Source organism: Apteryx mantelli, chromosome 2 (genome assembly GCF_036417845.1).
Source record: "Apteryx mantelli isolate bAptMan1 chromosome 2, bAptMan1.hap1, whole genome shotgun sequence".
Taxonomy (NCBI): Eukaryota; Metazoa; Chordata; class Aves; order Apterygiformes; family Apterygidae; genus Apteryx; species Apteryx mantelli.
In genome coordinates this window covers 34,446,745-34,473,952 of record NC_089979.1, presented here as the reverse complement: position 1 = coordinate 34,473,952, position 27,208 = coordinate 34,446,745, and the positions used below count along the sequence as shown (strand labels likewise).

General features: G+C 40.1%; 1 protein-coding gene across 1 annotated transcript; it reads left to right on the top strand.

Annotated features, from left to right (window-relative positions):
- Window positions 1-821: 821 nt before the first annotated feature.
- Window positions 822-27,208, top strand: OPRK1 (opioid receptor kappa 1). The gene is made up of 3 exons (XM_013954660.1): window positions 822-1,081; window positions 20,174-20,526; window positions 26,676-27,208. The coding sequence occupies exons 1-3, from the start codon at window positions 822-824 to the stop codon at window positions 27,206-27,208; spliced, it is 1,146 nt and encodes a 381-aa protein (XP_013810114.1).

The window sequence follows — 27,208 nt, the reverse complement described above, 5'->3', positions numbered from 1 at the left end:
GAGAGTGAAAAGGGGAAGTGGTGGGAGCTGGAACAGCAGCAACTGCTGCTACTGCGTCGCAGCTCGTGTCTGGGAATCAGCTCTGCTGCCAGCAAGTTCCTCCATCTCCAGAGGTGCAGGTGCCTCCGGTTCAAAAGTCCTAGAAGATCCCCGACACTTCCAGGAGCTAAGCGGGGGCTTTTTTGCTGTGAAGAACATCTCTTTGGGGACTCTGCTCTTTTTCCAGGACTGAAAGAGGTATTTTGTGTCATTAATGTGTGTCTTCTCTGAAAGCAGGTGCGGGATCTGAAAGAAAACAATGCAGGGAAGGATGTCAAAACAAATGTGGAGAGAGGTGGTGTATTTTCATATCTCTTCTCCTATTTAGGAGAGCTAAAGCAGTAAGGAGCCCCAGTCATTAGGATACTGTTTAACTAAAAATATGGAGGATGGGAGAGAGAGGGTTAAAGTGTGGGGGTGGATTGAAGCTGTTTCCCATCTGCAAGGTGTCTCTCCTGATTGTTTCTCTGTGTAATCTCTGGAAGTGAAGGAAAACTTTTCTTGTGCATCTGAAGAAGCAGCACTTACCCGATACATATAAAGATATAAAACTTGTATTTATTGAATCTGAATGTGGTTTGCTTAAATCTCTGCCTGGCAAATTACAGTTCCCGCCACAACAGAGCTCTCCTTAACATATACAAGTTTTTGAGGTCTTAATGTCCAGTGGCTGTGATAGCACTTCTCTTTCATTCCCTCTCTTCTATCTTTCTAGTGTACTTGCCTTCTGCTGTCTGCACTCTCGTCCAGGCCTCTCTCCTGCCCACGGGGGCTGTGGCCCTATGGACGCCCCGGTGCAGATTTTCCGGGAGGAGCCAGGCTCCACCTGCTCCCCAGGGCCCTGTCGCCCTCCCAGCACCAGCAGCAGCTGGCTCCTGGGCTGGGTGGACTATGACAGCAACGCCACAGGGACTTTTGGGGATGCCCAGCACAACCATACCAGCATCTCCCCTGCCATCCCCATCATCATCACTGCTGTCTACTCAGTAGTCTTCGTTGTTGGCTTGGTGGGAAACTCTCTGGTCATGTTTGTCATCATAAGGTAAGGGGAAACGGTTGGTTTTGGAGCACCAGTTGAAAGAAATGCACATGACAGTCCCAAAATTTGTTGAGGGGAGGGGAAGTAGTTGTGGCTTGAAGAAGCTTTCTGGGAGTGCATACATGAGGAACTGGAAAAAACTGACTGGAATGAGCTCAAATGTTATCACTCAGAGTAGTTTGCCTGGAAGTGCACTTAGAAACAGAAGGGAGAAGCAGGTTAAAAGTGATAAATCCTGCCGCCTGTGGGAAAGGTGTTATGTGCCTTGGAGCCATGTTCATCGGGTGCCCTCTAGGGATGAGAGACTGCTCTTGTCAAGGGAAAGCTGGAGTGGAAGAAGACAACCTCTGCAAGGCAGCTTTTCCCTGCAAGAAGTCCTCTAGAGAGCAGGATGGTTTATGTGTCTACTCTTGTGGACGCTGATATATTGCTGCCTTGTTGTCTAGTTCCTCATTTAGCAAGGTGGGAAAACTGAAAGTGATAAAAATATGTGGAAATGCTCAATGTAAAGCAAGGAATGTTGTTGCTCTGTTTAGTGGGTAGAAACTCCAGTTGCTGCTGTTTGCTTGATAAAAGCAAAGTAGATGCTGAAAGGGGTCTTTGTTTCATGTTGTTTTTCAAGAAACAGGAAGAAAGCAGTGTATCTGCACTAAGTTTTCACATTAAACTACTTAGTGAAATCATATTTGTACTTACACTTACACTTGTGTATGGTTGTATATTTTAGTCTGCACTCTCTTTTTGTCCTTTCTATTTGCAATTTATAAAAATGTTCTGGATAGTGCAGATAGTGCAGATCAGCAGCTGCGAAGGAGAAATTCAACTTTTTGGACTCTTGCTTCACATTCTATATGAAACTTGCAAAAAACCCTGAGAAAATAACTTTGTGGAGTATTCATTGCTTAAATGAAACCATCCTTTACACAAAAAGGAAACTGGAGGTATTCAAAGGTATCTTGTGAGTAAAGCATGCATGGTAAGGGTCAAACAATTGCAGCACGGTGAAATAACCTGTCGGACCTGATATAGGGGGAAGTTAACTACACTGGAAGCAGGGTAGTAATTGATTACATGCTTTACCAAAGATCAGTTATAACCACGTGAAAATCCTTGAAAAATGGAAATAAAATCCCCTTTAAAAAACAGTCCAATAAATAAAGATGCCTGTGGTCAATGTGGAAGTTTGCTCCGGCTTTGTGAGGCTGTAATTTTTATACTCTTCCATGCTGCTTTACCCATCATACAGAGTAGAGATTTCATTTCTTTTTGTATATATTTTGCAAGAATAGAGACGCCGCAACTGACACACTCTTTTCCCAGCTTCAAAGGCAGAGTTTTTCTAAGCCATCTGTCACTAAAAATGGTAGTGCTAATTAACTGCCCCTGGCCAGTGGAAATAAATTCAGACTTAGCCAGAGCTCTGAAAGTTCTCTCTCATGGATTACACTGTTTTTATGTATTTCTTTTTTCCACTCCTTCTTTTACCATCCTAAGATTATTTTTGTGAGGGTCCAACTAGCTATGACTCCCTCTCCTACCAGTCCCTGCCTTAGGTCTTTGCTGTAGTTTCCTCTTTGTCTATCTCCTAATTACGTGATCAAAGAAATAAATAAATAAGTACTACAAAACAACTTTTTCAGTATCTCCCTCTCCTAGGATTTCTCTGTGGCAAATGCTTTAAACATTACTAGAATCATTACATGAATATGCCTGTGGTATGTATACACACACCTGCAGATTCAAATGTTTTTATTTTATAAAAATATTTTTAAAATATTCCAGATGTTCATGCAGGAATTGTCTTTTTCTAATTTTGTCTTAACCACTCATCTTCCTCTGTTTCCCTTACAACTACTTTCTGCATGGCTGCATCTCGAGATGGGTATTCATGAGCCACTGAAAAATGTAGACTGCAATGATGTCCTTCTGTGTGGAAAGCCAAGCTCTGTGGGAATTTTGTGAAAGACAGTGGCAAGAGAGGGGGTGTCACAGCCCCTAACCATTCCACACTGCTTTTCCTTCAGCTGCTACAGATCTCAAGGAGGGTGGGGACAGACTGCAGCTCTTCTTTACCCAGCATTTATGCTGAGGATTTGTGTGAGCCCCCTTGTTGCCATTTCTCTTTTCTCTGAATCCTAGAGCTACCGTTCTCTTCCTAACACTTACTGGACTGGTAGGCAGCACAGGCCTGGCTCCTTCTTCTATTTCTCTTTTAAATAACATCTGATACTGTTGCACACTGAGTCATCTTTTGGGTGACATACATAAACAACATCCCTTATGTCCTGAGACTCTTGATGAAACTGTTGCCAAGTGTCAAGATTCAGGAGCCTCCGAATAGTCTTGAGATTCCTCAGAAATAGGCTCAAATCCAGCCAAAAACTGTGGAGTAGGCAGGCCTCAGCCTATGCCTTCCTTTAATACCCCCCTCAGGGATTGTTTTCTACTTCTATGCAAGGCTGCTGAAGAAGCTCGTGGAGACCAGTGAGTTGGTGTGGTGCAGAACATCTCAGCAGCCTATGCGCAGAGGGCTGCGTGTCTGAAATCTCCTTCAGGTGTGTGCGGGGTGTGTTTCTGCCTTACCTTTGTGGATGGCTGAGAGAGAAAAAAACACAAAAATAACAGGAGAATTGCAGCTCAATGACATTTACAAGCTCCTGTCAAAAAAGTATCTGAGTTTGATATGTCTATACAACTTTTCAGTCTTGATTAGGAATCAAATCATGTAATTACATGATTTAGTCAGGAGAATGTAGTTCTTCCAAATAACTGCCTTCTTATGTGACTATAACACCCACCTTACTGGAGGTCTGGGCTAGGCAACAGACCTTGGCTCTTTCCTAGGCCTCCTGTTGGAGAGCATATGTTCATGTATCTATGTGACTATGGAGGAAGTGTAATTTTCCTCCCCGCAGTGATGAGGAAAAGGAAAGAACCCTCACATAGAGGTTGTATCCCTCCTGAGATAGCAGGGAGGAATGAAAGAGGATTTTATACTCTAGGAAAGAAGCACCAAAGAATAGAGAAGGGGGAAAATGAACTAACGAAGACTTTTACTTAAGATAATACAAAAATAAAGAGAAAATTGCAGGTCAAAGAGTGTGGGGATAGGTGGTCTGCAGTCTAGGGAACTGTTATTCTCAGTAACTGGAGTGGAAGGGAGAGCCAAGAGAAATACAAACATTCCTAAAAGATCATCTCCATAGAAAATAAAATCTCTATCATGTTTTCTATGACAGAGGTCACTGGGGAAAGTGACAAGAATGCTTTCTAGGAGCTGATGGTGAAAGGGATGTCCTTTTGATGTCCTCAACTACGGAGATGGGAAAAGAAGGAAGATGGAGAAGAGAAACTGGTTTCTACTTCAGTGAATGAAGAAATGGAAACAGGAAAAAAAATAGAGGAAAAGTATTGAAAAGAGGTGAAGGAAAAAATAAACCTTATAGGTATGGGAGGCAGTGCTAGAGAGAAAGGAGTAGGTTGAGACATAGAGGTAGAGACATACTCTTTCCTATACTTTAAAGGCAAGGGGAGAGAAAATGCATTAATAGATTGGAGGGAGAGAGAGGGAGAAATATATCTCTTTAAACTGTTGAGAAATTTCTGTAATGAGAAAACATCAGAGCTGAAACAGGGTAGTAGAGACATTTTTCACCACTGTTCAAGTATCTAATTTCCTCATGTTGGTGACCATCCATTCCAGCTCCCCCAAACAGAGGTTTGTGTTGAAGTCAGAGGAGGAACGGTAGTCTAGTACTGTGGTGGCAGCATGGCCTGTTAAAACATGCCTTGGGAGATCTGAATTCTTTTTTTGGTTTTGCTACCAGGTTTCAGCACTTTGTCTTGACCAGAGAAGGTCGATTCATGGTCCTGTGGCTCAGTTTCTTCTTGTTTAAAATGGAGATATGGGTATTCACTGTCTTTAAACACACAAAAACAGTTAGATTTAAAAAGCAAAATGCAATCATTAAAAATCCTAACAGAACAAGACCAGGGCTGTTGTAAGCACTTGGGGTTCTTAAAGCACATTGTGGATGGATATTTTTAGTATGCACAAAGAGCTGTGCATTGTATATACAGTGCAATCTGCACTCTTCTCAGTGTAAAGTTGGGTCTCACAGTATGGATGATTTTCAGTAATTCTCCCTGTGTTTGCATCAGCTGTGTGGGGTGTGTACAAAGGCCCAAGGGGTCCAGTGTCAGACCAACAGCAAACTGGATGGACTGACAGTGTCTCACTCACACCATGCACATGCAATGTAGTGCTCTCTTGCAGTGGCGTCTTTTCCTGGGGAAAATATAAGACAGTAATAGGAAATCATGTTGCCTGCTGCAGTGGTGGGAAATTCAGATACTATGTGAGAAGCACAGTATAGTCCCTATAGAGGAGAATGGGAGGGATGAAATGGGTACATAGAAACCAGGTGGTATTGTCTGAACTCACCTGAGTAAATTTATATAGCTTTTTGTGTCTTGGCATGATCAGCTTCTCTATTTTAACCCCAGCCCTTTTTTTTGAGACTGGTTTTACCTCAGAAATCTTAGAAGATTCGTCTGGAAGTTAAATAGTTGGCTGAAGCTACTATATAGAAATACTCATTCCTGGAAACAGAAAAGTCCTTTTCCTCTCTTCCTCCTCCCTCATGACTTTTATTTCCCTAAAACTTACTTCTGACTTATAGCTGGAGGGTCCTCAGAAAATGGAATCTGGAGAAAAGTCCTCAGAATGGAATCTGACTTACAGTTTTAGCTATGGATTTACTCTTGTAAAAAGCATAAACATACTCCTGTAACAATCCTGTGAGAGCCATTGACAGGTGCCACACAAGCAAGCATGGGACTCTGGATGGTGCAGCCCATAGAAGAGGGGTTTGCTCTGGGGTGCTCCCCAGGAGTTAATGAACCCCAGGTGCATCAGGCCAGTACCATCACACTGTGGGGTTGTTGTAGCCTGGGGGCACATCCTCTAATGACCCCATGACTGACAAGTCCAGACAAAGGAGAAGTGACACTGCAGACCCACGCCATGGACATCTCGGTGCTGTGGAGCCATTCCTCAAAGAACCACCTGCTAATGGGCGCGTTGTTACCTGCTGAGCAGTGTTTGGGCTGAGCACAAGGTGACCTGCTGATGTGCACACTGGTATTGACTAGAGTCATGCAGCCTTTGTATGGCTGTGGACTAGCATTGTTCTGACTAGGTATAAAAGACAGTAAGCCACGTATGTTTGTTGTGGACTTTGACCCACAGTCAGCTGGCTTGAGGACTTGAAGACCCACCCATCAGCAGGGATGCCCCTGATCAGGGGTGACCCATAAGGGGCAAGAGTGGTAGCTGTAACGTGCACCCATTGCTTGAGAATCCAGGGAAAACTATACCGGAGGGGTGGCCCACAAAGGGTGAGAGTGGTCATTGTATCATGCACCTGTGATCGAACTGTAGAGCTCTGATATGTAAATATATTTTCAGTTCTGTTATATTTCTAGCTTTGCTATACTGTTAGCTTTGTTATAACCTCTTAGCTCTAATAAATTCTCACACTTGACAAATGATGATCTCTTGAGTTCAGTACAACTAACCCCAGAATCTGAAAGAATCCCGGACGCCAGTCTAGTGGTGTGTTACAGACATGTGGCTCTCTTACCCATTCCAGATCCCCCTTCTCCATGTACCCTACCTCCATTGTGCCTGAAGTGATTTATTGAGGAGAGCAACTGCTATCATCAAGATCTTGAATAACCAGTCCTGTTTCTTTTAAATTTATCTTTCAAGCTTGCAATGATCTGAATAATATTCTGCATTCGAAAACAGTTTTAACAAGAAGCTGTGTCACAGATATGTAGATTCATTCCTAACAGAAAAGAAAAAGCTTGTATTTCTCTGCTTAGTCTAATGTTTAAGAAAAATTATAACTAGTAATACATTTCTGTTCTGATATTCATTGAACCCAAGAGCATCTTATGTAACAGGAAAATCTATTAAGAAATGTCATTTAAAATCAGCTCCTTTCCAGATTGCTTTTAAGTCTTCTCCATCATTCTTTCCAAACCAGGATGAACATATTAAAAGAAAAATTATTCAAAAATAAAATTGATTCAATATACTGTTTTAAATTAATATTAGATTTTTGATAACATCAAAAGATTACATGTTAATTTGTTTTAAGTTATTGTTCTAATTTTATTAAACTATTTTTGGAAATAATATTTTTCTGAAAAGAAAAATGTACTTCCAGAAGAGACAACCTAATTGAATTGCCTGTTCTCTATTGCCCATAGTCAGTATGACTTCATTCTTTTATAAAATCACAGGGTGAACAGCTAAAAGTAAATGTGTAGCTGTAGTGAACTTGGGAGTTTATGACTTTTTACCTATTGGTGGCTTGATTAAAAAGTTGACACATTACTGTATCAGCACAGAGATATCAAATGGATTGACAGGTAATTCTTCATTGAATTTCAAAGAGCATCTATTAGCATCTCAGTGAATGGAGATAATTTGGTAAGTTCTACATGTCTTGGTCAAACATGGCACCATTTCTGTAGGACTTTGAAGACAGATCGCTATTGATGGCTTTTATAGATAACACAAAGACCAAGGTAGTGGGAAACATGGAAGAGGACAGATTTGTAAAACAGTATTGGTGGTTTATCAAGCCCAGCTCATTTAAACAAAATTTGAGTGATTTTATACATTTAACACCTTGTAGGTGTCTTGGTAGGCAATGACTAAGTGAGATCTGGGATTCATAAGCAGACAAGAAATTCAACATGAGTTCCCAGTATGATGCTATAATATGAAGGACTGATAGTGAAAAAATACAGAGAGTGTATAAAAGGGTTGAAAAGAATATTTATTAAAGAGAATATCAGGGTGAGGCTATAGCTTATCTGTTTAGTTTCTGAACAATAACTTGATATCCATCCATACACTTCTGCTGGGATTGCAGCCAGGTATTCATTTATTTCAGAGAAAGGTGTAACTGGAATCAATGGTTGGAAGCAAGACAAACTATGGAGGCCCTTTTGAACTGACAGAAAGTGAAAACCTACAAGAACTTTCCAATTTGGCTGCTGGAGAGGCAGAAAGCTTGAAATATTTTCCTGTCCTCAGCTGGAAGAGAGAGTGGTGAGGAATTTCATGTTACTCAGCCAAAGCGTGGAGTGGGAGTGCAGCTGGGAGGCAGGGGGCAGACCAGCTTAGCCCTTCTGTTGAGTAGGATGGAGGGTGAAGAGGTTGGGACCCTTCATTTTGATTTTTTCAACAGAGTATTTTGAATTTGCTGAAAGGGTATTTTGGCAAAAAAATCTTATCTCAGTGACTTTGAACAGCCTATGATGCACCAAGAGTAAGGCACGATGAACTTATTGGCTTGCTACTTCTACCCTCTATTCAAACTGTGATTAATTTCTCTTGAGTGAAATTCATTGAAACAGATGAGTTCCTAAGGAGAGTTTTGCTTTCAGTTACACATTGCTTTCCAAAAAAAAAATATCTGGAAAAAACTCCACTTCTAGGAAGTTTACTTCATGTCTCTGTTTTGACCCTCTCATCTGTAAGAATCAGATATTTCTTCCAAAGTGTGGAGCCTGTGCTCTTCTCCTCAAGGAAGACTTGGTGCTTTGTTTACTGTTATTTTCATTTGTGAAGTTTGAAAGGCATGAGAAAATGGCAGCATGAATGTCATTTTGTCTACTGACAGGCATGAGTGCACAAACTGAATTAGCTTTGGGGGAAGGACTGTGTAAAGATGGAATGAGAACAAGGAAAGAGGAGTCTTTGAGCAATGCTGGCATACTGCAAAATGTAAAAAGGATATAAACAGAGAATTTTTATGGTCCTGTTGGGAAGTTTGCCTGCTAGCCTGCATATCATCTCTGAAAATTTTATTCCTCCTGGAGCCACAGGGTTCAGATCTTATTAGATTCAGCTTCTCATCTCTAGGAAAGTGAAAATTAGTTCTAGGTAGTTTGCTATTTTCAGTGTTGAGAAATTATTTAAAATGAAAACATCCAGGTGGGAAAAATGTTCAATAATATTTGTTGCTTCCAACCAATATCTGTATACATACCTATTGCATTCAGAACCTTTCCCCTTCCAAATAAAAGAAAAAAAAAAGAAGGAAAGTAAGACCCTGAAAGCCTTCTGCTGGAGCTGCTACCTCTGTTTCCTTGAACAATGAGATCTGTTCTCTTTGCCAGGCAATTTCTGTTTCATGGCATAGAAAACTGCTTTTCACACAAGCACACAGGAAGCATTTTGCTCAGCTAAGGGGTCTCATAATGTCCTTCAAAAAAAAAAAAAACTTTCAGGACATAAGAACAATGGCAAAGGTGAATTTTACTAGAGACAGAGAATCAGGACTCATTAGGAGAATGGACCCATGGTGAATGAGGAGGATTAGAATAGGCTGTGTAACATGATGGGAATTCTCCATAACATGACTGGTTGCCTGAAAGGGTCTGTATCAGCAAAAAGTTTCTCAACAGAGACAATCAGCTGCTTGACAAGGTCTAGATTCATCTTACTTGCCATTAGAGATCAAAAAATCAGGAACATAGTCTAAGCTAATTGTCTAGGCTCCCCAATAATAATATTAGACATATTGTTCTTGGATAGACAACCTATTTTTTAAAATTCTGCATTCTCATTTTTTCAGTTTAAGATGTGATATATCACACTACCCTTGAGTTTTCTTTGAGCTCCCCTAACAAAATCATGGAAGCACAGTTTGCGCAGCAGTTCCCGCAGAAGGGTGCAAGAAGGCGCCGTCTCCAGTCATAGTAGTGTACGCTTCCTCAGATATGGTTATGACATGCCACAGTGCGCATTCCCCAGTAGCTGTTGGAGTTGCTGTGTCATCTGTATCAGAGGCTTCCACCCAGACAGACCTTCTGGCAGCAGATGCAGCTGTGGTCTCAGGCTGCAGGGAGTGCCTGGGACCTCTCTGTGAGGCTGGGGCTGACAGTCAACTTTTCTGCAGAAGATGTGCTGATGTGGACAAGTTGTGTCACCAGGTAAAGGAGTTAACAGGAGGAAGTAAGCATGCTGCACAGCATCTGAGGAGATGAGCGAGAGATAGATAGGATATTCTCAGAGACCCTACAGCTTCAAGAACCTCAACCCCCCACAGCAGTGAAGGTGCAGGCAGGCTCTGTGCCATGTGGAACAGTAAGTCATTACTGTGTAGAAGATGAAGGCTGGAAACTGGTCACTTCTTGTGTGAGGAGAAAGGCTCTTGCTCCTCCTGAAGACTTGCAGTTGATGAACAAGTTTAGTGCCTTCCAAGCTGAGGAGGAGCTGGGCATGGCTCTAAGTGAAGCAACTGAGCTGATGGACCCTGGGCCACGCAGGACAGAGGCACCCATTCTGCCGACCTGACCTCTTCTCTAGAGAGTTTTGCTGCCTGCCGAGGGCTCAGACCTGAGATGTCATGGACAGACTGCCGAGGCTTGTCCACTCATCCGACTATTACCCCCTATTGCTCTTCCACGTGGGCACCAATGATACCAAGGGCAACTTGGAAAGTATTAAACAGGATTTCAGAGCTCTGGGGATGGTCATCAGGAGCCTGGAGGCCCAGGTCATTTTTTACTCGATCTTGTCAGTGAGAGGGAAGGATGGGAGGAGGAGCAGACAGATAGTCCAAGTAAACAGCTGGCTGTGCCACTGGTGTTGGCAACAGGGTTTTGGTTTCTATGACCATGGGACCCTGTTTGAACTGACTGGAGGAGATGGGATCCACCTCACTAAATGGGACACATGCGTCTTTGTCAACAGGCTGGCCAACCTGGTAAGGAGGGCTTTAAACTAGGAAAGATGGGGGAAGGAGAGACTTACAGAGACCATGCAGTCAGCAAAACAGGGCTCAAGTGGGGATACCTCCAGCAAGTGCATGCAGCTAAGGAAGTACCTACAAGACAAGACTATGGGGAATCCTCTTTCACTCCTCCTGGCAAATCTGCATGCTCGAATGGCTCTCTGAAGTGCTTGTACACAAATGCACACAGCATGGGAAATAAACACGAAGAATTAGACATCTCTGTGAGGTTGCAGGGCTATGATCTCATTGCAATTACAGACACATGGTGGGATAGCTCGCATGACTGGAATGCTGCCATGGATGGCTACAGGCTCTTAGGGAAGGACAGGCCAGGAAGGCGAGTCGGGGCAGTTGCTCTTTATGTAACAGAGCAACTGGAGTGTATCAAGCTCTGCCTAGGAGTGGACAAAGAGCGGGTGGAGAGTTTATGGGTAAGGATTAAAGGGCAGGCTAACATGGGTAACACTGTTGTGGGTGTTTGCTACAGGCCACCTGATCAGGAAGAGGAAGTAAATGAGGCCTTCTGCAGAGGTCTGGAAGTAGCCTCGTGATCACAGGCCCTGGTTCTCATGGGGGACTTCAACCACCCTGATATCTGCTGGAGGAACAACACAGCAAGGCACAAGCAATCCCGGAGGTTCCGGGAGAGCACTGATGATAACTTTCTGACACAGGTGATGGATGGGCCAACTAGGAGAGGTGCACTGCTGGACCTTGTACTAACAAACAAGGAAGGGCTGGTTGGAGATGTGCAGGTTGGAGGCAGCCTTGGCTGCAGTGACCATGAGATGGTGGAGTTCAGGTTCCTGTGAGGAGGGAGCAGGGCAATAAGTAGGATCACAACCCTGGACTTCAGAAGAGCTAACTTTGGCCTCTTCAGAGACCTTCTTGGAAAAATCCTATGGGATAGAGCCCTATAAGGAAGAGGAGTCCAAGAGTTAATAATCAAAGATCACTTCCTCCAAGCTCAAGAACGGTGCATCCCAATGAGCAAGAAGTTGAGCAAAGGAGGCAGGCGACCTGCATAGATGAACAAGGAGCTCCTGGCAAATCTGAAACAGAAGCAGGAGGTTTACAGAAGGTGGAAACAGGGGCAGACCGCTTGGGAGGAATATAGGGACGTTGTCCAAATATGCAGGGGTGGGACTAGGAAGGTCAAGGCCCATGCGGAGTTCAATCTGGCAAGGGATGTCAAAGACAACAAGAAGGGCTTCTTCAAATACATCAGTAGCAAAAGGAAGACTAGGGGGAATGTGGGCCTGCTACTGAATGGGGCATGGCCCCTGGTGACGAAGGATACCGAGAAGGCAGAGTTACTGAATGCCTTCTTTGCTTCAGTCTTTACTGCTCAGGCCAGCCCTCAGGAATCCCAGATCCGGGAGACAAGAGAGAAAGTCTGGAGAAAGGAAGACTTTCCCTTGGTGGAGGAGGATTGGGTTAGAGATCATTTAAGAAAACCTGACTCCTACAAGTCCATGGGCCCTGATGGGATGCACCCACAAGTGCTGAGGGACCTGGCGGACGTCACTGCTAGGCCACTCTCCATCATCTTTGAAAGGTCATGGAGAACAGGAGAGGTGCCTGAGGACTGGAAGAAAGAAAATGTCACCCCAATCTTCAAAAAAGGGCAAGAAGGAGGATCCAGGGAACTACAGGCCAGTCAGCCTCACCGCCATCCCTGGAAAGGTGATGGAGCAGCTCATCCTGGAGGCCATCTCCAAGCATGTGGAGGAAAAGAAGGTGATCAGGAGTAGTCAGCATGGCTTCACCAAGGGGAAATCATGCTTAACCAATCTGATAGCCTTCTATGATGGAATGACTGGCTGGGTAGATGAAAGGAGAGCAGTGGATGTTGTCTACCTTGACTTCAGCAAGGCTTTTGACACTGTCTCCCATAACATCCTCATAGGTAAGCTCAGGAAGTGTGGGCTAGATGAGTGGACAGTGAGGTGGATTGAGAACTGGCTGAATGGCAGAGCTCAGAGAGTTGTGATCAGTGGCGCAGAGTCTAGTTGGAGGCCTGTAGCTAGCGGTGTCCCCTGGGGGTCAGTACTGGGTCCAGTCTTGTTCAACTTCTTCATCTGTGACCTGGAGGAAGGGACAGAGTGCACCCTCAGCAAGTTTGCCGACGATACAAAACTGGGAGGAGTGGCTGATACACCAGAGGGCTGTGCTGCCATTCAGAGAGACCTGGACAGGCTGGAGAGGTGGGCAGAGAGGAACCTCATGAGGTTCAACAAAGGGAAGTGCAGGGTCCTGCACCTGGGGAGGAATAACCCCATGCACCAGTACAGGTTGGGTGTTGACCTGCTGGAAAGCAGCTCTGCAGAGAAGGACCTGGGAGTGCTGGTGGACACCAAGTTAAGCATGAGGCAGCAATGTGGCCTTGTGGCCAAGAAGGCCAATGGTATCCTGGGGTGCATCAGGAAGAGTGTTGCCAGCAGGTCGAGGGAGGTGATTCTCCCCCTCTACTCAGCCCTGGTGAGGCCACATCTGGAGTGCTGTGTCCAGTTCTGGGCTCCCCAGTACAAAAGGGATGTGGCACTACTGGAGCAAGTCCAGCGAAGGGCTACAAAGATGATTAGGGGACTGGAGCATCTCTCTTATGAGGAAAGGCTGAGAGAGCTGGGCCTGTTTAGCCTGGAGAAGAGAAGGCTGCAGGGGGCTCTTATCAGTGTATACAAATATCTAAATGTGGGGTGTCAAGAGGATGGGGCCAGACTCTTTTCAGTGGTGCCCAGCAATGGGATGAGAGGCAATGGGCACAAACTGAAACACAGGAAGTTCTGTCTGAACATGAAGAAAAACTTCTTTACTGTGAGGGTGACAGAGCACTGGCACAGGTTGCCCAGAGAGGTTGTGGAGTCATTGGAGATATTCAAAAGCAATCTGGACGCGATCCTGTACAATGTGCTGTAGATGACCCTGCTTGAGCAGGGGGGTTGGACTAGATAATCTCCTGAGGTCCCTTCCATCCTCAGTGATTCTGTGATCCTGTGAAATTTCACACCATTGGTTCTTATAAAATTAAGCATATTTTGTTCAAAAAGGAGCTCTTAATCTCAGACAAAAATATTAAAAATCTTTATCTTAGAAGAAGGAAAAAAAGGTCATTCTTGTTGAAGTAGCGTGAATTTTTCTTTATTTAATAACCAGGATATATGTATGAATCTTCTTGAATCTTCTCTTCCCTGAATTCAGAAGCTGGTGATTTTCTTCATTAAGCCACTTAAAAATAGGTACCTACAGGTGCTTATTATTACACAGAAGTCTAATTTAGGATAATATCTTATAGGCAACAAATACAACTTTTGTAAGCTCCCAATAACTTTGAAGTTAAAAACAGGCAACATTTAAATGTGTGCACTGACAATGTATGTCTTTCTTTAAAGCGTTTTTTGAGGTCCTTTCCAGTGTTAAATTCTGGCTGTTATTCAAAATGTGATAATAACATATAACCCAATGTGAACCTGGAGACTGCAGCATATTTATTTTTACATTCTTTACATAACCTCAGTCTTCGTTTCATATTGGCATAAACCTTTTATATTGAATTTTTAGATCCAAAAGATAGCACAGCCATCATATTAAGTTGATGTGTTTTCGGAATAGATTGTTATCTTTTTTTTTTAATGTTGTGACGCAGTATGGTATTGAGTGTACCCCGAACATAATCTTGAGATTTGGAGTTTCCCTGACTAAACTTTTCAGTTGCTTGATCCTCATTCAGAGAAACCTAGTGGAATAGAGCCTACATCTTGGTGATAGGTGTTTTTTCAATTTGCTTTTGTATGTGCTTTAGCCTTCATTTTCATTCAATGACTCAGGTATCTGCCAAAAAATATGTATTTGTTATACCTTGTTGTATTTCACGCTTTTGTACTTTAGCTATGCTACCACTACTGGAGAACACTGTTGTAGTATGTTTGTTAGACTTGCTAAAAACATCTTCTCATCTCAGATTTTATACTTCATGGAACATTTCAGCCTATTAAATTAAAAAAAAAAGAGCTTTCTCAGCTTTTATTAGCTTTATTAATGCTACGCTGTACTTTTTAATTACATTCCTTTCCTCTGCCTGAGATTTTAAGAGGATCTACTAGCAGATTTAGCTTTTGGGGCATTTTGATTTTTTCTGAAAGTACATCAGTTTCTTAATAGCATGCTTCTTTCTTCTATAACCAAAATTTCATTGACATGATGGAAGTGTGATTTCTTCCTATTTACTGTCTTAAAATGATGTGTAAAGTAAGTCCTGCTCCAGAAAGAAAAGTACAGTAATGATAAGTGAAGTGAAGACTTGTGGAAGTTGTCTAAAGGTCAGTCTAAGTCAGTCTTGGAGAATTCACTTTTGAAAACAGAAGTTAGGCTGAATTGTGATAGTTTTGAGAATTTTGCTTTTGGTATGTAAGTAGACAACAATTTAACCTTGCTCCTTAAAAATCATCATCATATATCCATCCAAAAATACATCCAAACCAAAGATTTCATTTTCATCTTGACTCTATTTTTCTGCTGGGTTTCCATATATCTTCCAGTTATTTACATCCCACAGAGGCTTGAGTCCTTACAGCTTAGCAAGTAGTCTCAAGATCCACCAACTCGCTTAAGTCATCAGAAGTTACTTTGCCTGTTGAAATTAGATTCTAGCATCTGATTTAAAAGAGGGACCTTCCATTTATCTATAGTATCAGAAAAGCTGTCACCTTGTTATGTGCATTTAACAGCAATTGCATTTAGCAAACCATTTTCTAGACACATAATTTTCAGTGAACAATTTATAGAGCAACGGCTAATAAATATTTTAATGATTTCTGAAATTTTTATCTCAAAGATGCTAGGAAGATGCTTGTCATTAATTACCACTGTGTCATGTCTACTGCGGTTATGCTCAGGTTTCCCGTATCTACTCTGCTAGACTCATTGAAGCAGGTAGTAGTATTTTCCCCTTAAATGAAATTCAGCTATTTAAACAATAATTTTAATTTTGCAAAGGAAAACATGTTTCCCTTACTCCATCAAAATTTTCACCTTGTTTAAGTGCAGATTTGGGTGAACCAAGGGAGGCGGGAAACCCCAAACCATACACAATACTGCCTCCTATATTTTAGTGCCATAGAATGAAGTTGTAGAAAAGCAGCAAGTCAAATCTCTCATCTTCTGTTAGAGTTAAGACTCTATCAGGCTCCACTTCAAAGTGTCTGACACCAACAGCAGCCATTCTATTAACAATTAATTTAATTAACTAATAAGTTAATTCTATTAACTTAACTGGACTTTTGATTAATCCTGTAAGTGCAAATCTTCAGAATCATCTAGGCATTTAGTAATTTTAGATACTTAATTTAAACAATTCAAAAGGAGTTTGGATGACTGAATCCAGATTCTCAAAGGCATTTCTGAACTTATGAACTTCTAAATGACTGTATGATTTAATCCATATTGCCTAACAACCTTAAAGGCCAACATCTCATTTACATGGAGGCCATTGCTTTCAAGTGAGAATAATTGTAATTAAGCACTTTGCAGTGCTAATGTGAGGTAAGCAGAATTTAAAGTTACATCAGTAAAATATATTTGGACTTAGCATTGCAGTGTTTGACTAGTGAGACCTTCATCACTGAGCAAGGCACCCATGACCCCTCTGTGGGCAGGGAGAACTGATTGCCTAAATGTAATTAAGTATTTATTGGAGCAGAGATTAGAGCCCTGGTCTCCTTCATATGTGTTCAAAGTCTGGCAGAGAAGGGATTGGAACCTGTTTAACAGGTGCCTATTCTGGCCTGGAGTGAATGGGGGCAAAGACGCATCTGGCTGTGGTTTGTGAACCTGGGTAGATTTGCTCTCTCCATATGGTTTTGGGCCCAACCACTTAGTTGTGGGAAGGCCAGGCTGGTGAGTTGTGGGGAAGCGTTAGGTGCACAGCTGGTACGGTTATCAAAGATGAGGTTGTTAGGTGCACATGTCACTGGAAAAAAACTAAAGCTTTTCAAAGAGCTTTATTGGTGGAATGGCACACTGTGCAGGTTTTTCCTATTATGTGTTCTCTCCCATATACAGCTTTGATTCAGTTGCACTGAAAGTTGTCTAAATGATGATGATTGGATGAATCTATGTTGCTTTTACCTGTGAATGATGAAACACCCTTCCTGTTGGAGCAATGTAGTGAGGAGAATCAATTTTCTTATATGTGTGTGTGTTGTTTAGTCCAACAAATCAAAACTGCTCACTTTAAATGTATAATATCATATACAGTATGTATATGCTCAGAGAACATGATTGATGTTCCAGCTTCAAAAACTTGAATCTTGAAGTTGCCTGAAAGATTAATTCTGTTTTACAGAGGGTCTTTCCTATTCTACCACTGAAAGGGGAGGGAAAGGGGGTATGGGGAAAATATAGTATATGATCACATAATTAAACTATGTCACAGTGTTGCACAAAAAAATGAATTGAATTAAGGTTGCAAGGCACAAGAAGTGCCAGATATGAAGGCTTTCAATTAGTTCATTTGTCAAATCTGGTACAATTCTCTAATTACTGGAGTATATGTTATATATAGGAGTATATAGGAGTTATTTTCATTGTAATTTTCTAATTTTCATTTAAAGGAGAAAGATAAAAGAAATTCTTGTATAGGCAACAGCAAACTGTCCTTATTCAAACCTTTGGGAAAGTTATTAAAGATAAACAGAAGTAATGATTCAGAAGAACTATTAGTTATTTGACTTTTGTTTATCACATTTCATTTCATTTAAATATTTCTGCACTGAGCCTTGTAACTTGTATTTGACTAAAGCATAACTTTTTGCGAAGCATCAGACATTGATTTGAAGGCATCAAAAGATGGAAAAATTACTCCATTCCTGTGTAATTAGTTCCAAATAATAATCATCCTAGTTGTTAGGAAAAATCCATCATTGTTTCTAAGCTGAGTTTGTCTAGCTTTGACTTTTACGAATTGGTCCTTTTAATGCTTTTCTCTGCAGTCTGAAAGAGCTCTTCAGCACCTGCTATTTTCTCCCTGTAAAGGTCTTTAGACACTGTAATCAGGTCATCTCTCAGTGGGTTTTTTTTTGATAAACTAAATGTATTGAGCTTTTTAAGCTACTCACAGTAAGATTTTTCTCCAGTCCTTCCAGTTATTTTTGTGACTTTTATGTGTGCTTTCCAACTTTTCATATTCGTGGTGGGTATTTTTTTTGCACTGTGAACAAGACAATAATTCCAAATTTCATCAGTGCCATCCGTAGAAGTAAAACTGCCTTTCTACATCTCCTGTTTCAGACATTTAATGAAAATTAGTCCATTTTAGCACAGATTTGCAGTCTGAACTCTTAGTGAGTTTTTGTTCAGTCTGACAGCTGAGTTGCATTCAGAGCTGCTTTCTTTTCCAGGAGGAAAATTCCTAGTCTGTTAATATGTCTTATATTTCTTTGTCCTAGCTTTATACTCTTGCTTTTGTGTTTCAACAGTGTCTTACAGGCTACAAAGTGAACTACAGTACAGACCACCTTATTTGATGGAAGGCCTGTTTGGGACATTGATCTGGAAGAGCTAGGGATGCCCAGCTCCAACTGGCACATGTGCTCTCACCTCTGCTCTGCCCCTGATCTTGGAGGAGTTCAAACTGGGGCAGAGGGAGACTGAACCATGGGGGTCATGCAGTGTGTGTAAAGCTTTTGTTGCTGCTTTCTTCTGGTTCTCTTTGACCAGATATCCCTAATGCATCACTTGCTGTAACTTTATTCAAGATATAAACCTGGATTTGGGCTATACATCAGGCAGCAGACAACACGTTCCCGGGAAGCAAATATCAGGAATCTTTACAGCCATTTGCAGCAGGTGGTAGAGGGATAGGGTATAACTTGTTGGCATCTGAGTGAGAAGAGTTTACGTTCTTTTCCCTTGCAGTTCTCTTTTCTATGCTTTGAATGAACATTTGGTTTCATTTTCTCGACAAGTTGTAATCTGAGTGATTTAGAAAAACTGATGGTTTTATTTAAGGCTTTATGTTGGTCATAAAATGGCATTTTTGTTCATATTTTAATTAAAAGCTAACTTACCTGGCAGGCTTATTTGTCAGTACTCTGAAACACTGCTGAAGATTTTTTGCAATTGTTTTTGATGTTACACATTTAAAGGCAAGTAGGCATATTACACTGTATAATGTTCATTAGCTGGACTGGCCAAGTCTTATATTTCCATGTGTAAATTACTTAATGATGTGTAGCAAAATCTGGCTAGACATGTTTCTGTGTGCTTCGCGTGTGCACCTTTTAGTTAGAGCACACATTCAATGCAGGTGAAACAGTTTTGAGCAAGGAAAATCTGTCACCGAATCTCATAATAAACTAATACCAGTGAGAAACAGTAACTGCTTAAGAAAAAGGAAAAGGAAGCATTTCAGAATGGAGTGTTGAGTATGTCCCTATATTAATAACAGGAAAAAGACACAGGCTCTCCTTCACGCTTTGCATCCATAGCAGAGTCAGAAGCAGTTCTCCGCATCCTCGAACACAGTCTATTGCCCCAGTAGTTAGATTATCATTGTGGCTACACTGTTCTGTGTAGGTTAAGGTTCTTACCAGTTAAGTATTTCATTTTAATGAAATTAAAGGATACAGAGAAATTATTGCTATGATCTTTTTTTTCCACTGTGATTTCCTACTTAAACCTTGTTTTATCCATGTTAAATCATGTTAAACCATGTTAGGAGTAAAGAAGGGAAGTTACTAAAACTCATATAGGCTGGCATTGTTGCACTGAATTCAAGTGAGAAAAACTACCCTATAGGACAGAGTCTGGCCCATCAGACATAATGGTTAACATGGATTCTTACCAGAGAATGGGATGCCTATTACCTTCACAAACCTCCCCCCCCTGCAAAGCTGGTAATCATCAATAGTTAGCTATAAGTAAAGGAAGTTCATTTTTGTCACTTCCAAATGTAAGCAATGGTATTTGTTTTTATATTGATTTGAGAAGATGGAATTGAAACCAGTATTTGAATAAGCTGGATTAAATTCATTCATATATCTGTTTTTGCCTACGGCGAACAGTTCTAATTGATAATGCAGTTGCTGAGGGACTGAATGAAATGCATTTACTATCATCCCAACGGACCTGAATGTGTGTGTCCTTCTGTACAAATTGGAAATGATAGTAAAAAACTAACTATGACAAAGGTTCCCTGACAAATTATTACATATTTGAATGTGCTGATATAACAATATTTTGATATAGTAAAGTCTTATTTTTTGTTTTTCAGGTATACAAAGATGAAGACAGCAACCAACATCTACATTTTCAATCTGGCTTTGGCAGATGCACTAGTTACCACTACTATGCCTTTCCAAAGCACTGAGTACCTGATGAACTCTTGGCCGTTTGGGGATGTGCTCTGTAAAATAGTTATTTCAATTGACTATTATAACATGTTTACCAGCATATTCACACTGACTATGATGAGTGTTGATCGATACATTGCTGTGTGTCACCCTGTGAAGGCTCTGGACTTCCGTACTCCTCTCAAAGCAAAGATAATTAACATCTGTATCTGGCTATTGTCCTCATCTGTTGGCATATCTGCCATAGTTCTTGGAGGAACCAAAGTCAGAGAAGGTGAGTGTGAGCATTCAGACCCGAGCTTTTTTGTTTCTCAAATGACATAAAATGTAGCTTGGAATATTGACTAAACTGGATTGAGTCATATTTCAATAATTTATGCATGCTGTCATATTGCACATAAAAGATCATCCACATTCCTTGGTTAAAAATGTCTAAATTTCTGATATTTTGAAATATATTTTGGAACATCTGAGTATGAGATATAAATAATTTAAGCTCAGCTGCCGTTGCCAACTAAAAGAACAAAATGCACTTTGAAATATTGTCCTTGCAAGGATGAGACCATCAAAAACTAAGAGTGGACAGCAGGGGAGAGTAATCAAGGATTTGAACACTGTGGAGAGATCAAAGATCAGCTTAGGATGAAACTTGAAATGTGGATTGAAGGTGCTTTTTATAGGTTTTGTGAGAGTAGTTTTGATGAAGTTCCAAGAACAGAAACTAGCTTGCCTGTCATTAGTATTAGTATTAAAATCATCATTAGTATTAAAACCTGAGAGCTGATTATAAACAGTCAATCCACAGAATTTAAAGGTGTGGTGAAGGAAGGAAAGATGTTAATAGCTAGAAGGAGAGAATTGAGCTAAATGCCTTAAAAAAGATGGCATCAGAAATTCTGGTATAGAAAGGAATGGGGATGTACATGAAGACTTGGAAAGGTTGAGAATAAAACCAGCAGGGCGATTGGGAATATAGAGTGCGGCAGAGAAGCAAGTACAAGAATGCAAAGTCAATGAGCTCTGAATGCAGAGCACCTGTAGACTTGAAATTTCCAATCCGTAAAGGACTGCAGATTTAGTCCCTCTAACTAATGTTTCATTACCAAAACTGGTCATCTAGGGTGTTGAACTTATTTTGAAATCCTTCTTGAGAAGCAAAGGGCAGAAGCTTTCTCACGCATGTATACTTTATACCCTTAGGCATGACACCCACAGTGCAGGAACAGTTCTGTGTTTTCAAAAGGCTTGAGGCCTCTAATGATGTCCTTGTGTTGAGCTTATCCTGTTACTGATAGCTCTATAAAATACAAGAAGTCATGCATATTTATTTTGGTGGTAGTGTTGTTTGAAATGTAAATAATCTTTTGAAGAAAGATTAATAATTTCCTATATTGACAATCTTTTCTAGTAGAAATGTTTCACTTCTTCCAAGAGAAATGGTAAACTTTATGGGACATTTTTATCCGGCAGTGAAACAGATGTCCAGTATTAAACTGTTTGACATAGATCAATGCAAACAAAACATCAATGTACATTAACAGCCGCTGAAGGGTTGATTGGTTTGGTTGCTGTTCAAGATGTATAGATTTTGTTCTTGGTCTTGGTCTTCTGACAGGTAAGTGCCAGGAGAGTCCTCCTTCTTCCAGCCCTGCAGAAGATCAAGTGTCCTGTTTTGTGGCACCTAACTCTTCTCATCAGTAAAGTTTTGACAGGCTCTATAAAACAATGTCTGGCTCAGGAAGAATTCACTTTTAGGCATCTTTATTTGGGGAGAATAATTGTCCGACTTGTACGTATGAAATCGTCAAGGCTCTGAAACATTGGCTGAGTCAGGTGTTCTGTTTGGAACATGCTTAACTAGCAGAATATTCCTGTCAATATAACCATCACATTTAGAATAGGGGGCTGCTCTGAGGCCAGAAGAGAGTAAAGTTTCTCATGCCATGTGGCAGGAGCCTTCCCCCCCCGCCCCCCCAAAGCAGAGACTAGTAATACACATCTCAGCTGGGCAAAATGAGTTCTGAAATTATGGGCAAATGCTCCTCAGTCCCTACTATTCAGCCCTGCTTGTCTGGTCTAAGGTCTCTCTTGAGCATTTATTGCCAATTATCTCATCTAGTGTGTTCATGAATTGATCTGATAAATGGTACAGGGGCTGTAGCAAGGATACTGCCTTGGCCTGACAGCTGGAGCTCAGGACTGAAATTTTAATTTTTGTTGGTGAAAATATTTGCTGCTTATATACTACAGGGTCTCTATGGGATTCACATTTGGACATCAGCTGAACATCAGACAGGAAGTGTCCATATCTGAAACTTCCACCTTATGCTCAGTTAGTGCCTTTTGTTCTCACAGTATGGGATTGTTCCCAGCGGTATGTTTTCTGATATGATTCCCCTGCAATGCAAATTTCACACCTGTGTAATTTTCCCTCTCTGGCCTTAATGGAGTTTTTCTTGCTAAAGGTTCATTCACTTAAAAAAAAAAAAAAAAAAAAGAGAGAGAGAGAGAGAGAGAGAGAAAGGGAGAGGTACTATTACTATTCCCAGTGACAGTATTAAGGCTCTAGTTCAGTATGGAAGAGCGTGGACACTTAAAAGTGGAGGTAATTAATAATGTCTGTCAGAAATATATTCCCTGTGTCAGAATTAAAATTAATTTTAGATGGTGCCTTATCAAACACATTTTAAAATCTATTTATACTAAAATACTAACTAAAATTCAGTATTTTTCTCTAAATATATTAATCTCGTTGAAATAGCTACCTTCCTTCCTGAGTAAGAAAGGTCATCATGAAATCTTAAGTGCTCACTTTGTGACACTGATCTTAATTCTACATATTTTCAGGCCGTAAGAATAAAACATAAATTGGATTTTATTCTCTTCCCAAGTTGCTGGAAAAGGTTAGGCTATTGTGCATCTTTTCCAAAAGTCTTTGATGGTTAGCTGGTTGTAAACTGGGCTTCCATGCATTTCATTGTATTATATATATCAAGCGAAACACATGAATATTATTGAATTTTTTAAAAGATTTTGCATAGAAAGTAAACAGCAGTGAGATCTAAAGCAATAATTAATTTTGTATGTGATTATTTGAAATTCTAAAGTATCTTGTCACTTACAAATCGTATTATAGCATAGCAAGCATGCCCATATTTACTCCAGATTTTAAAATATTTTGAAAAGTTATCAGTACTGAAGTTCACTGATATGTGTTGGAATGTGTATTTGTGACTTTTTGTAAGCAAAATTTATTTTTGCCTTTGTTATGCATCAAATTTGAGTTCCACATTGCCCTCTCAGATACAGTCAAATTCCATTGTTCTGAATCAAAGGATTCTAGCTACATGACAATTTTTAGCCAAAACAAATAACTATCATAGTTTATCTTCAGTTTCTTGAGTATTAAAAGTAAACTATGGTTTAGAATTAAATACATGCTGATTACTGTTAATGAATTTCATTTTGCTAAACTGTTTGTGATATTTAATCAAAGTTAATTAAATCAGTTATAGGTCTCACCTTTTATATATATTTTTCTTCTAGAAGACTTCCAAATTTAATTAGAACTGAAAAATCTCAAAATGGCACCTTAAAATTTACATGCATCAAATTCACTTATTAACTAGAAACAAGAAGGTGAATCAGTTATTTTTCTTACATTGTTCTAACATGTTTCCAAGGAGATAATCAAGATTCTACTGATGTTTCATTTTTCATTTTGTGGGCAATATAATGATTTTGATTTTTTTCTCTGAAGAAGACAACTTTTGAGAATTTTCTCACAAAACAAATTTCCAGAAAAGAAAAATTGAGATCAACTGAGTCATTTGAATTTGAGTCTATTATACTGATTTTGTCATTTTTCATCTTTTTGAGTGTATTTATGCCTACATTTTATATTTGAATATGTTCCTATTAAATATTATGTTAATATAACTGTATTGACAGTACAGGTTATCTTAATGCTATGGCATTGATTTTAATATTTATTATATATAAAATCAATTCTAAACTTTTTATCTTGATAAAGTACATATTATTTATAGTATATTTCAATACAAAATTGAAACAACTGAAACAAAAATTTACTATGAAAAGGAATATCAGCATGATCCATTCTGATACAATGGACATGAAACATTACCATTTTTTATTCTTTTCCTGTTTTTGCTTTCAATTGTTTTTGATCAGAACTAGCATGCATCAGTGAAATACTTTATTCTGGTGAATTATCATTTCTAACCAAAAATTACCTGTTGGAAAATTTTGGACTAATTTCTGGCCTTTCCTTTTCCATGCCTGGAAATCCTATCTGCATTTTTAGCTCTTTGACGTGAGATTACGGTTGGGCTGTTGTTAGACTTGTTTTTCCAGCTGCAGCTGGAAGTGTTTCATGCTTCCAGCACAACTCCAGCAGTTCACCAGCTTCGTGTCATAGGCTCCTGTCCCCTCGCACGTAGCAGCGTAACTGCATTTGAATACCTTCCCATGGCTTTGTCACGATGATTCGGCTAGCGTACACGTTTTAAACAGTACTGGTTATTCTAACCTAATTATTTTGATAAATCTGGGCCAGAGACTAATTGTGTATGAAATTAGGGTAGTAGAGCTGAAGAGGCAGCTTCCCCTGGGAGGGGGTTTCGATGACCAGCTGGATGTGGTCTGGAGCAGTCAGCCCTGATCACACACCAGGTTTACCCGAAAGGGCACATCTGACTGCAGCCGTGCCAATGGGGCTGCTGTGGCTGAATCCTAACTTCATTGCTGCTGCTAGGCCATGATGTGCTACAGCAATAATCAATGTGAAAACTTCTTTGAAGATGGTTTTTGATGTTTCTAGAATAAAACTGAATAAAAGCAAGGTGCCTTAAACATAGATCACAAAAGATTTAGACAAGTGGTCTAAGAGTTAAATTGTACTTATGCTGTCAGCTTAGCATTCTCCATCAGGCTTGAAAGATATGTCTTTTCACATTTCAGCCTTCAGAATTGTCCATTAGTCATTATATTCTTTATAACAAAGACTCAAAATGTTTTACTTTAATTTCAACTTTTTAATCTGAATGTTCTAGCATTCAATATGATCCAGTAACAGTTTTCTGATGTGTAACCATGAAAATGCCTATATGATATCATAATGATAACATTTTCCCCCTTGCCAGTTTTCAAAACAAATTCTCTATCTGCTTGATTTGTGAGGCATTCAGATATCAAAGAATTATGGTTTGATGGAATTTTCTCTGACTAGTTCTGCTGGACACATAAGAAAATGTGATGTGCAACAATATATTGAATCTTTCCATCTTTAAATCTGATTCAATAAAAGCCAGTATATAATAATTTGTAAAGGAATGATGAATTTGGTAGGGAAAATGAAAACACCCTAAAGAATAATGCAGTGCTTGAGAGGATAAAATCTAAACTACAACTCAGAATGCAAAAATCCCTGTGTTACCTTGACGTGTCTACAGGGGAGTTCATCTGCTGATAGCGGTTGTAAATTTATCCCTTCTCTTGCTTTGCGATTTATCTTGTTTCTTGTTTTTCCATATAGTTTATATACTGGAAGGCTGCAACAAGGTCAGCAAGTGAAACCTAAAATAATTAATTCCTTAGCAGTCTCCTGTCAGATGGAATATTACTAGGACATCAAATAATTTGCCTGCCTGTGACTTTGAATCCTGGTATAGACAAGGAGAAAGGGAGTAGGCCAGATTCTGCAGGCTCTACATAGGCTGAATTTTCATTGACACGGTTTGTGGAAAGAGCAGATTATGTTTGACTCTGCACAAGCACACATTATCTCTGTCTCTATTTAACTGAAAAGAAGCTGTTGCCAGGAAATACGTTTTCTGAAAGCAAACGCTTACACGTATTTCGTTTGCACTGAAGAAGGCACATGGGAAAACATTATTACACAGTTCTCACATATTGGCAAAATCTTACTATGATCAAAAACCTCATTTAGCTCCCACCATTCGTGATGCCAAAAATCTGCCTCCTCCCACAGGCAAACACATATATAGCTCAGTGATAACCAAGAGATTTCTACTCCGTTAACATGGAACTCATTCTGGCTTTAAATCCCAATGAGATTCAAAGGAAAACAGTTGTTCAGCCCATCTTCATATATTTTTATTTTTGTGCCTCTGCATTTTTATCTCCTCCTATGGGAACCAAAGTTTGTACAGTGTTATACATTTTAAAAAGCCTAACTCCCTCTAAGTAATTTCTAGAGACAGCCATGTAAAACCAGTTTCAATTGTAATTGAAAGCATTCCTTGGCATGATGTAATAACTCCATTTATTAGTACCACATTACCTGATAATAACTTTTGCTAGTTTATATTATGACAATGTGATTGTTTAGAACATGCAATAATAACGGAATTTTCTTCTTGTTGTTTCTTTTATTCTTAGATACTGCTAGCACTGAGTGTTCCTTGCAATTTCCAGACAGAGATTACATGTGGTGGGACATCTTCATGAAAATCTGCGTCTTTGTCTTTGCATTTGTTATTCCAGTTCTCATTATAATTGTTTGCTATACTCTGATGATCCTGCGTCTTAAAAGCGTACGGCTTCTCTCGGGGTCTCGAGAAAAAGATCGAAACCTGCGCCGCATCACCAGATTGGTTCTTGTGGTTGTGGCAGTATTTATTATCTGTTGGACTCCTATTCACATTTTTGTGCTGGTTGAAGCTTTAGGGGATGTGTCCCATAGTACTGCGGCTATATCCAGCTACTATTTCTGTATTGCTTTGGGTTACACCAATAGCAGCCTCAATCCGATCCTTTATGCTTTTTTGGATGAAAACTTCAAGAGATGTTTCAAGGACTTCTGCTTTCCATTTAAGATGAGGATGGACAGGCAGAGCACCAGCAGAGTCAGAAACACTGTGCAAGACCAGGCTTACATGAGGGAAACAGATGGGACAAATAAACCTGTATGA